Source organism: Antechinus flavipes, chromosome 3, assembly GCF_016432865.1.
Source record: "Antechinus flavipes isolate AdamAnt ecotype Samford, QLD, Australia chromosome 3, AdamAnt_v2, whole genome shotgun sequence".
Classification (NCBI taxonomy): Eukaryota; Metazoa; Chordata; class Mammalia; order Dasyuromorphia; family Dasyuridae; genus Antechinus; species Antechinus flavipes.
Genome location: NC_067400.1, coordinates 496,526,708 through 496,538,764, shown reverse-complemented (window position 1 = coordinate 496,538,764; position 12,057 = coordinate 496,526,708). Strand labels below are relative to the sequence as shown.

Here is a 12,057-nt window from a genome sequence, read left to right as displayed (position 1 = left end):
AAACATGTGTCAGAAACAGAAAGAAGGTCAGTATAGATGAACTAGAGTGGACATTGAGAAGTAATGTAAAAGGAGAGCAGACAGATAGGAAGAAATCATATTGTGATGAACTTCAAGTGTTAAATGGAAGAGTGTAACAAGAGGCAACTTTTTCAATGAAGTTTTAAAAGTCCAGGAGAGCTTCTATAGTAAGATCTTCACTTTAAGAAAACCACTTTAGCAGCTATATAAAAGATAGATTGAAGTGGGGAGAGGCTTAAGGAAGGAAAATCATTTAGGAATCTACTGAAATAGGTAAGGAGTAATGAGATCCTCAACTAGGAGGTTGGTTGTGTGAATAATAAATTCCAGAGATATTGTGGAGGGAAGAAAAATGACAAAACCTGACTGGATATATGGGATGAGTGAGAGAAGTGAAGGATGGCATGAAGAATGTTGGGACCCTCAACAGTAATGGGAAAATGCAGGAGGAGGGGATCAGGGAAACAATAACAAGGTCTGTTCTAAACATGTTAAATCTGAGATGGTCACAAAGCAGACAGTTGATGGTATGAGACTAAAAGGACAGGTAAATATACAGATGTGAGAGTTAACTTTATAGAGATAAGAAATGAACTCATGGTAGCTAATGCGATAACCATGACCAGGAAGGTAAAAAAGAAAACAGGACCCAGGACAGTGCCTTAGGATACAACCCTAGTTAAAGATAATGTAACAGCAAAGAAAACTGAGGAATGCCTAGATCAGAAGGAAAGCAAGTAAGAGCAATGTCAAAAAAAAAAAAAAAAAAAAAAAAAAAAAAAACCTAGGAGGAGAAGACACCTAGGAAAAGGTAATCAAGCAAGAAGGAAGCAAGATGTTCAAACAAGAAGCACTGACTCAGAACCTACTATGTGCCAGGTGCTGGGCATTTTTCAAATATTGCCTCATCTGATCTTCACATCAACCCTGGGAGGTAAGTGCTATTATATCCTCATTTTACCATGAGAAAACTGAGGTAAACAGAGGGAAAGCTACTTCCAGGATCACGGGCTATGAAGTGTGGTCTCAAGTGTTCCTGAGCCCAGACCTAGGGCTCCAAATACTCTCACCTAGCTGCTGCCTCTAGATCAGCAGTATCAAATGCTACAGAGAGATCCAGAAAGATGAAAATGGAGAAAATACTAATATATTAGCAATTATTTCAGTGGTAGTTTTGGAAGGAGACATTTCAGTTAGGTGGTTAAGTGAAACAAAAAGCAGAGATAGCAAGAGTAAATGATTGTTTGGTTAGTTGGGTTTTTTTGGTTTTTTTTTTTTTTTTCAAAGAGCTTAACTAAGAAAGGAGAAAAGAGACACAGAACAAGAGCTGTCAGGGATGTTCAGACCCAAAGTTTTTAAGAATTAGGAAAATTCTGGCATGTGTGTAGGCACCACAGAAAGAATCAGCTGACTAGGAGAAATTTAAAATGAAAGGAAAAAAAAGAAAGAAAAAGACTGATAGTGGAGACAATACTCCAGAAAAGAAGAGAGGGATTGAGATCAATGATACACACAGAGGGGCAGTCTTAGAAGAGAAGGTATACCTCCTCAGCAGGACCTCAAGTATAAGGATGAAATAGTAGAAGGTCATGAATGGCTTCATATTTCCCAGTAAGAATGATGCAAAGTCTTCATGTGAAAGGGATGAGAGGGCCCTTGGGAAGGCTAAAGACAGGGAAGAAAACAGAATAGAAGTAGCAAATAAATTAGAAAGGAGCTTTTTAAAATATTCTCAAAGTTTAAAAGGGGAATGTGGAAGTAACAAGGGGAGCAAGAAATCTTCCAATTTTCTCTTTGGGACCAGTAACAGTGAGGAGAAGATATGAGAGAAGGTAAAAGCAGCACTAGAAAGATGGGGGCCTGGGAGGCGTGTCATCTAGGGGGATCCAAGTCTTAGAGAGTGGCAGAAGATGGAAGAAGCAGAGGAGAAAAGTCTAAACTGAAGGGAAAGTTTGCTAATTATAGAGCAGCAAATTCCAAAAAGCCCAGGGTAAGGGGCTAGTAAATTTGGAATGCAATATTAAGGATTGGGGAGAGGGGACAAAGAGCATTGAAGGGAATACAAGAGCAGCCATAAGTGTTTGGCTACTAAGATCTTTGACAGAGATTCAGTGACACAGGGACAAACTAAAAGGACATAAGAATTTGCTACTCATCAGGGAATGTAGTAAATGCAGAGTACAGGTAAATTGGAGGAGCTCTACACATTACTTCAAGTGAGGAGGATGTTGAAGGTCTGGACTCAGACCCTTGGTGCTCCATGGGTAGCAAGATGATCTACTTGGAACCTGAGCATCCCAAACAATGGCCTGACCTTATAAGTTCTGGGGCATTCCCTGAAAGTCCTGCCTGAGGCATCACCACCACCTACTTGGTTGAACTGGATATGAAGCTGTTGATAAGAAAAATCACCACAGAAACATCCACCTCATTTTCCTTCCAGGACTGAGAATGATTTTATTCAACTGCTTCTTATACTAGATTTCTCAAATGACCATTTTTCTCATTTTGCAATGCTTTAGCCTCTCTGAAATAACTTCAATTAAACTACAATTCAAAACAAATCTATATAATTGTGATATAGACTCTCTCTCTAACACAAAGGAAATTTTAACTGAATATAAAAGTAATTAAGCATAAGTAGCTTATATTTTCTACCAAATGTAAATTCATTTCCAAAGATCCCACCTCCAAAATGTCCTTAAAAAGTATTTTACGTATCACACTTTTTAATCAAGGTGACACATGAATTAAACTAGATTTCTTTAAATTAGGCCTATTTTAAGTAGGACAATTAAGAGTACTTTTTTTCAATATCTGAAAAATATTCAAGTTCAAAGGAAAAGTTCTTGTAGTTCAGTCCCCACAATCATTTTGGCTTCCTTTTCTCCAAAAGGAAATTCTAAGCTTCTACAAGCTTTAAAACAAAGTGACAATTGTAAGGAGAGCAGATAACTTGTAATAAATGACTATAAAAACTTTTCTTGTTTTTCTTGATTTTAGCTATGACTTTTCATCCACTAATAAGATTAGTGGTTTTGCTTTTCTTGGAATCTCCAGTGTTTAGCACAGAACTTGGCATATAGTAAACACTAATAAAAGTCTATGTTCCTACTAACTTTATAACCATCTTTATAACAAAAATTTTCATACTTTTGAGTCCTGTCTCTGGAATAAATATTTGATGCCAGCCACTGGCCATAGGTATTCATATTTTAAAACTGAATCTATAATATTTACTTTAAAAGATATGTTTATCTAATTATAGAATTCAATGTTCTTTTCTCCATTCTCATCCTTCTTGATTTTCCTTGATAAAGTGTGTCTGAATACCACCAACCAACTCCTCCTAGACTTCTTGTTTCCATAATTATGAGTTTTCCTCTTTAGTCTCCTTTGCTGGATTATCAGCTTTCTCCTGTCTCTTGTTCTCCTCAGGTTTCCCAAGATATCTCTTCTACTATCTTTCCCACATAATGTCTTGGATGTTTTCTTACCTCTCACAGGTTTTATTTTTATTTTTATACAGACGATTCACAAACTTACACACACACACACACGCACACACGCACGTACACACACACACATACACACACACACATGTACACACACACACACCATGGAATGGCTCCTCCTGGATATCCCACAGATATCTCAAATTCAACATCTCTAAAACCAAACTCAATATACCTTACTATGCCTGAATTTCTACTGCATGTCTCTAAGTTGACTAGGGGCCACACTTCTTTCTACTACTTAGCTTTGTAACTTACAGTCTGCTCTTTCTCTCAAACCCCCAAATTCAAGAAATTGCCAAATTTTTCTGGTCCTATCTCTGCCACATCTCATATATATATATATTCCATTCTCTACACATACACAGCCACCACTCCTCAATTTGGTCTGCATCACCTAAACTACTTTAGTGATCTCCCAATTGTTTCCCATTTGCTTCCCCTCTCTGATACACAGAGGCATCAAAATGATCTGGCCCCAGATTTGATAATGTCACTCTTATGCTCAAGTGCACTTGCTTCAATTCCTGGAAAATTCTTCAAAGGATCCCTAAAAGATAGGCAAATATTTAGAAAGTGAAACACCAATGACAAAGAATCCAAATTTACTATTCATTCCAATTCATGCCAGACCAATCTAATTTCTCTTTTTTGGCAGGATAATTAAAATAGTAGTTGAGGGGAATGTTGTGGATATAATTGCTAGCAAAACTGTCAATAAAGTACTTTATATTTGTGTGAAGAAAATGGAAGAATAGAGATTGTACAAATAACACAATCAGATGGATTCTGAACTGGTCAGGTGGCCAGACTCAAAGAATAGCTGTCAACGTGGCAGACAGTCCCTGGCTGAGTACTCCACAAATCTTTGCTCAGCCCTGTTCTGTTTAACATTTATCAGTGACCTATATTCATCATGTGGAGATGACACAAAACTGAAAGGGATAGCTAACACATGCGATGACAGGATAAAAAAATCTGGACAGACTAGAATACTGGATTGAACATAAGATGAAATTTGGTAAGAAAGAGTATAAAATCTTGCATATGGGACAAAAAAAAGTCAATTCCACAAATGAAATAAGGAAGAGGGCTAGATAGAGTTGATGCTTCTGAAAAGGATCTAGGAATTTCAGTGGACGACAAGCACAGCCTAAGTTAGCAGTGTGAGGGGGAATCCAGAATGTGAATGCAATCTTGGGCTGCAGCAGGAATGGCACAGAATGCAGGAACCCTGCTCCCACTGTACTCTGCCCTTATCAAACTCATGTGATATTGCGCTAAGTTCTGGGCAGCACAGTTAGAAGACATGAATAAGTTGGAGAACATCCAAAAGAGGGCAATGAGAGTGATAAACAGCCACTAATCCATGACAGGAAAATCAGTGCACGGAACTAGGTATGATTAACTTCAGGAACATGATAAGTGTGTTCATGTTAATGTGAAGTATGCCATAAGGATGTGAGCTTAAACTAGTTCTTTTTGGCCCAAAGGGTAACACCATGAGTAGAAGTGGCAAAGAAACTGATTCTGGATACTAATCAGAAAAAAATTTACTAATAATTCAAAAAACAGAATAGAGGTTTTCCAACGAATACTGGCCAACAACGTACTGGAAATGTGATAGCGGGTATTCACTTGGGTTTGACCTTCTGGGGTTCCTTCCAACTCTCAAATTTGTAATTCTCAAGATCTTTCAATGACTCCCTAGTCGGGCAGTTTGAGGCCTCCCACAGTCTGCTTCCAAGCAGCTTCATACAATTAACCTTCACACACACAAGAGGCAAAATGGATCACTGGGTCTTCTCAGAATTCAACACACCTATCTCTGTATCTATACATTCACATAAGCTAGTACCTGGGCTCAAAACGCAGTCCTCTTTTCTCCACCTCTCTGTTACTTTATTTTCCTTCAAAGGCTCAGATAAGTTACCTTCTTCTTTGTGAAGTCTTCCCATAGTAGTTAAGTGATCTATCCCTTCTCAATTTTCCTTGTACTATAATTGTTTATGTACACATTGTGACCTTCCAATTGACTATAAGATCCTTGAGGACAGAAGCTATTTTGTTTTTATATTTCTATCTCCAACACCTATCACCATGGATGTCTTGCACATATTTTAATAAATTTTTCATTTTATTTTAATAAAAAGATATTTTATATTTTATTAAAATAGATATTTAATAAAAAGTGGTTGAATTGCACTCCTTTCTCTCACCCATTTTAAGAAAAAAATAACCAAGAACACTTTTTCCTCATATAAATTCCTGGGTACATTTAAGTCTTCTGTTTTGAACAACTTTTATAATATCAAAGCAATGAATTTCAGAAGCACAGCAGCTTTGATTCCAAGGGGACCTTGAAAGACATCAAGCTCAATCTGGCTTTATTCCATGGAGACAGGAAACAAGTTAAATATTCATTCACTAACTAAACCAAAGAAAGCATTAGCACATATATATTCCTAGTTCTATTGTGCTCCTGTACCTGGAGAGGCTGGCTACTGATAATTTATGGTAACCACTTGTCCGGCAGAAAAAGTCAAAACATAAAAGTAGCAGGCAATCATCGTTCTTCTTTCCAATCTTCCCAAAAGTTCTTAAACTTCCAAACTAAAGTTTAAAAACAAGTAAAATCCTAAATGCAAACACTTCCTTTTAATACTTGTCAAGTACTATTTGCCTGTATATGCTGCCAATACACATCTTTAACCCCTGAATCTCATTGTAAAATTCTGCTTGAAGGCTTTTTTTTTCAATCTAAGTGACATTTTTCTGAATGCTGACATCCGCATAAATTTGTATAATTAACTGTTCTTCAATAGAAGGAGCTGAAAATCACAAAAATCACTAACAATGCCACAGGTGTAGTAGAATATGGCAATTATTGAAATCATTTCTTGCCTAATCCTTTCCAGATATTTTGTAGTAGAAAGAGGATTGAACTTCCAAATAAACTTGTTTTCAAATCTCGGCCCTCCAAATTAATGGCTATAAACCTCAACTTCTTCATCTATAAAACATAATAAAAATATTCCCATCTCATAGAACCACTCTAATAAAGAAATAAAATACTATAGTTTTTCACATTAAAAACTATATATACAAGTTATTAACTTGTCTATCTTTCTCCTGCTCTGAAAAAGAATTACATTAATATCTCCACTTTGTCATAGGGCTGAAGTCAGTCATCAACAAGCATTTATTAAACCCTTATTACTATTACTACTGTGTGCCAGGTTCCTAGGATACAAAGATCCCTTGCCCTACATTATAAGAGAGAGACAACATGCAAATATATTATATACATACCCTTAAGACATATGCAATATAAATGGAAAACAAACTCAGTGGAAAAGCACTAACAATAAAGGGGGCCCAGAAAATGCTTCTTGCCCTGCTAAGAGTACTTTGTGATAAGTACTGAGCCTAGAGTCAGGAAGACCTGAATTCAGAGCCAGCTCAGATACTTGCTAGCTATATGATATTTAATTTTCATAAGCTTTTTCATCTGTAAAATGGGAATAATAGCACCTACCTCTCAGGGTTATTGAGAGAATCAAATAAAATAATGTTTGAAAAGCACTTAGCACAATGCCTTGCAACAATAGATGCTATATAAATGCCTATTATTTTCCCTTTCCCTTCCTATAGAAGCTGAGTCTTGAAAGAGGCCAGAGAAACCAGGAGGTGGAGTTGATGATAGAGCATTCCAGGTATAGAGTGCATCCAGTGAAAAAAAGTATGAAAATATGGAGTGTCCTGTGCCAGATACAGCAAGACGATTGTAATTGAATCACAGAAGACGAGAAAAAAATATAAGAATGGAATATAAGGAATGGGACAGGTTGTAAAGGGCTTTAAATGTCACACAAAACATTTTATATTTGATTACGGAGGGAAGAATAAAATGTTTTGTAAACCTTATGGCCATGTATAAATATGTTAGTATTTTATAGCAATTTAAAGAATAGAGCCAACAATCTAGAGTCAGGATGATCTGAGTTCAAATTTTGCCTCAGGCATTTATTAGGTAAATGTGTGACCTAGAGTAAATCCCTTAACCTTTCTGTCTCAGTTTCCTCATCTATAAAATGTGGATAACAATACTTTTCAGCACATGTGTAAGGATAAAATCTGCTAATTTTTTTTATTTATTCTGCCAACCTTAAAGAGGTATATCTATTCTAAGTATTAATTTAACTATAAAAAGAGATGGAGGAAATAATAAAAGCAGTTTCTTAAAAAAAAAAAAAAAAAACTTTTGAAGAACGGCATGGAATTAATGATGTAACTTGTTCTAGTGAATAATTTAGGCCAACCTTGGAGTCACATGCTGTGATTCCAAATCCAGTCTGAATATTTTGATTGAGTATCATCACAGATAGATCAGATAACTTCTTAGTAGCAGTTAAATTGTAAATTACAGTCAGGATTCATAGCTCAATTCTGTAATCATCGCTACTGGGAGAGGCAAAGGCTAGTGTACAGCCAGAGTTCTAAATTGTAGTAGGGCTAAAGCCAATCAAGTGGGTGTCCACCCTAAGTCTGGCACCAAAACTCCTGGGAATCACCAGGGGCCACCAGGCTGCCTTAAGAGAGGTTCACATGTCAAAAATAGGGTTAATTAAAGCTTTCCTGCTGCTCTGGTTAAGGATGGCCCCTCCATTTTCTATTCTTGTTGGGATAGGGAGATTCAGTCTCAAAAAATAGAAAACAAACAAAACCAAAAACACTTTTGTAAATTTCAAAGGAGATGCCAATCTCTTGTTGGAGATAATTTCCACATAAGTATTCTGACTGGAAATGTGGAGAGGTGGCAATTTGCACATGGAATCTTGTGGGTTGCAAACATGTCTTAACAAATTCTGAAATGCTTTTTATAACTTACTAGAAAATCTTACTTCTAGAGTAGTTAAATGACTCAGTGGATATATAGCACAAGGCCTGGAGTCAAGAACTGAATTCAAATGTGACCTCAGTCGTAAGAGACTAGTAAAATAGCGGTGTGATCCCGGGCAAATAATTTAATCTCTGCTTGAGTTAATCCACTTTAGTAGGAAATGGCAAACAACTAAGGTATCTCTGCCAAGAAATGATCCACCTCATCACAAAGGACACGAGCGAACCACAGCAAAGCAAATCTTAATTCTTAATCCATCGTGATCGTGAGCAATCGTTCCAAATAAACAACGCAGCCGAGGTACTAATGTTGCAAAAAGTCAGTTAACTAATCTAAACTTTCCTACACCTCGAACAATTTTCGAGCACAAAGGACTTGGCCAGGCAAAATCCTAAACATGTTGCATTAAGACATGTATCAATACAAACACCAAAAAGCTCTGTGGCTTTACCTCTAAGACCCTGCCCCGCAGAGAGAGTCCAGTTCGGCATTACACATCGAATCGCCCCGGGGGCAGGCCTGCCTTAACTTTTACTCAAGAGGCCAGGGACCAAATCCCTTCCCCGTACATGCTCGCAAATCCCCGGCCCGTCCCCGTTAGATGCACAAACATGCGCAACCCCATAGCAGGGAAGGAGAGGCTGCTGCACCCACTGCCCGGGACTTCGGCATCTCGCAGCTCCCCAGGCCCCGGCGCAGTGAGCTCTGCAGCATCCCAGGAGCGCACGGCTTGTGCGTACCGTGTTGGACAAGGAAATCCCCGTCTCCAGCCGCTGCGCCCGCAGCAGCTGCTGATTCCCATCGTCCAGGAAGTTATTGACTTCGGCGCAGCTGAGCTGGTGAGATAGCTCGTAGGGCTCCGACAGCATCCCGAAGTAGTTCTGGATAGTGGTGAAAAGGAAACGCTTCCGAAGGTCTCCCGCTCCGGTCGCCATGATCCCGACGGCGAGGGAGGGAAAGAAGGAAGGAAGAAGCAGCAAGTTCGGAGGGAAGTTCAGGGGACGGATCCGAGCCTAGGCCGAAACTCTGGATCTGGAGTGGGGGCCTGAGAGCTTTACAGTTGCCTAGAGCCGTTGCTATGGCGACCGATCACTACGGCTGCGCAGAAAGCGCCTCTGGCGCGCGCGCGTGTACGAGCGCGCCCGCCAAAAGAAGGCAATCGACTAAATCGGAGTTCCTCTGCAGAGCGCCTCAGCTATCGATTCTTGGAAATTTTCCTCCTCCCTATGTTACCCTTCATTCTAAACCCGACTGCCCTCAGTCAGCCGCTTTCTTTTTGAGATGCGTAGGAATTTCTAAGTCCCATATTACGTCTATGGATATTTGCGCTTAATTTATCTTTGCCTTGCTGTATAATGGACAGACCATTGGAAGGCCTGGAAAACAGGAACTGCGCATAGTAGATGATCAGTTAATATTTGTTAGATACATACTTGCGGTTCCTTTTTTTTTTTTTTTCATCCCTTTGCAGTACCAGATTTTAAAAATATTTATATAGTTTTATCATTTTTAAACACCTAAATTTTCCCTTACATACTTTTTTCCCCCTATTTCCAAAGAGCCATCCTTTATGACAAAGAATTTTGTAAGAAAAAAAAAAAAGAAGAAGGGGACTGGGGAATGAACAAAACATCAATACATTGAAAAAAAAATGTGCAACGTTATGCACCAGTTGATTCCCACTCTGCAAAAGAAATGAAAAGAGGTGGGGAGATGTCTTCTCATGGCTTTTGGAGAGGCTATGCTTGCACTTTTTAAGTTTCCAATGTGTATTTCAATTGTTTGGGTTTGTTCTTCCCATTTTTGGTAATTGAATATATTTTTATTTTTTATTTAATTTTTAACTTACAGAATAAAATAATCATTCCTATAATAATAATATTTTAATTATTGCACTTGTATATTGTTTTCCTGTCTCTACTTACTTCACTTTGCATCAGTTCATGCAAATATGTCCATGCTTCTCTATTAATTTTATTTCTAGTTGTTAGAGCACAGTAATACTCCATTATATTCTTGTACCATATTTTTAGCCACTTCCCCAATCAATGGACCCCTATTTCTTTTTCTGATTCTTTGCTCCCACCACAAAAAAAAAAAAAAAAAACTATTGTGGGTTTTGGACCTGAATCTGGTACCCTTTGTTTCTCATATTTATGTAATCCAGGCAATCCATTACCTAAGTCATTATCAATCCAGAGCTAAAAAAAAAAAAAAGATCATTTCCAAAGTCACTTAAATCCAATTCAATTGGACATATCATTTTTTACATATCATTCATGTCATGGCATCACCTCTCTGAAGTCATGGTCCTCTTCCAGAACAAAAGACAAACAAGAATTGTACCATTTAGTCCTATTCACACTGATTTTCATTCACAATTTACAGTGTAATCAGACACAACTACCCCCGTCTTCTTCCTCAGACACATAAATACACACACATCCACACATTTCAGAAGCAAGAACACCTATAAAACTATATAAGTACAGCCTAATGATGAAACTAGAAATACCAGAATAGCTACATCAATTAATTGAATAAGAGAGATTTGAGGAAACTATTAAATACAATTGCCTCTACGTTTATTTCTCTGCCTTTTTAAAACAACCTTGACTCCAACCTACCTTTCAAGGCTTACACATTATTCCCTATCCACACATTAAGGTCCAGCCTCTAAATACTTAAATATGATAACCAACCTGACCTCATATAGTCTTTCCCTTCCAACCCAGTGATTCTGAACTCTAAGATGCTATTGTTCAAATCTCATTTTCACCACTAACCACTCCCTTATTCCCTTCCCCTCAAACCAACTCCATTAATATTCCATTCTAAAGCAGCTCACCTTTCCACTGTGTTCTTTGAAACGTCTGCTCTGATGACTCAGGCCAGTTCCAATGGTTTTGTGATGAAGAGAGCCACCTGTACCCAGGGAGAGGAACTGAGTGGATCACAATAGTATTTTCACTCTTTTTGTTGTTGTTTGCTTGCATTTTGTTTTCTTTTTTTTTTTTCCTTTATGGTCTGATTTTTCTATGGAAATATGTAGAGAAGAAATTGCATATGTTTAACATAGATTGGATTATTTGCCATCTAGAGGAGGGAGTGGGGGAAAAGGAGGGAAAAAAAATTGGAACACAAGATTTTGCAAGGGTGAATGTTGAAAATTATCCATGTATATGTTTTGAAAATGAAAAGCTTTAATAAAAAGTCTGCAAAGTGAACACCCACACCCACACCCACACCCACACAAAAGAAATGTCTGCTTCATAAATAACAAACCAATTTTTATCCTAATCCATTTCCTTTCCCTTTCCTTCTTATCTTTTTGCAATCAATGACACTGGCTCCCTCCTGATAACAAGCTGACTACCCTTTAAAGTACTAGATTTATTTTCATTCATACTTTTTTATTCGCTGGTCTTAGTGGGGAAGTTCAAATACTCATGCTTCCCATTGGCACTTCCAAGCTTTCTTCTACCACCATCATTCAGTAATCTCCCTTCTTCTACCACCATCATTCAGTAATCTCCCTTGCTTTAAAGTTCATATAATCCATATTCATTGTGCAATCAAGATTTTAATGGTTGTTGTCTACTGATTTCCAGAATTCTT

At 37.8% G+C, this 12,057-nt stretch overlaps 1 protein-coding gene across 2 annotated transcripts in view; it reads right to left on the bottom strand.

Annotated features, from left to right (window-relative positions):
* Window positions 1-9,486, bottom strand: part of DYNC2H1 (dynein cytoplasmic 2 heavy chain 1) — a 377,984-nt gene extending 368,498 nt beyond the window's left edge. For both annotated transcript variants that reach the window (XM_051986889.1, XM_051986890.1), the window contains exon 1: window positions 9,180-9,486. In XM_051986889.1, coding sequence (XP_051842849.1) covers window positions 9,180-9,374 — 195 coding nt within the window. In that variant the 5' untranslated portion in view covers window positions 9,375-9,486. The remainder of the gene's footprint in view (window positions 1-9,179) is intronic.
* Window positions 9,487-12,057: the final 2,571 nt, after the last annotated feature.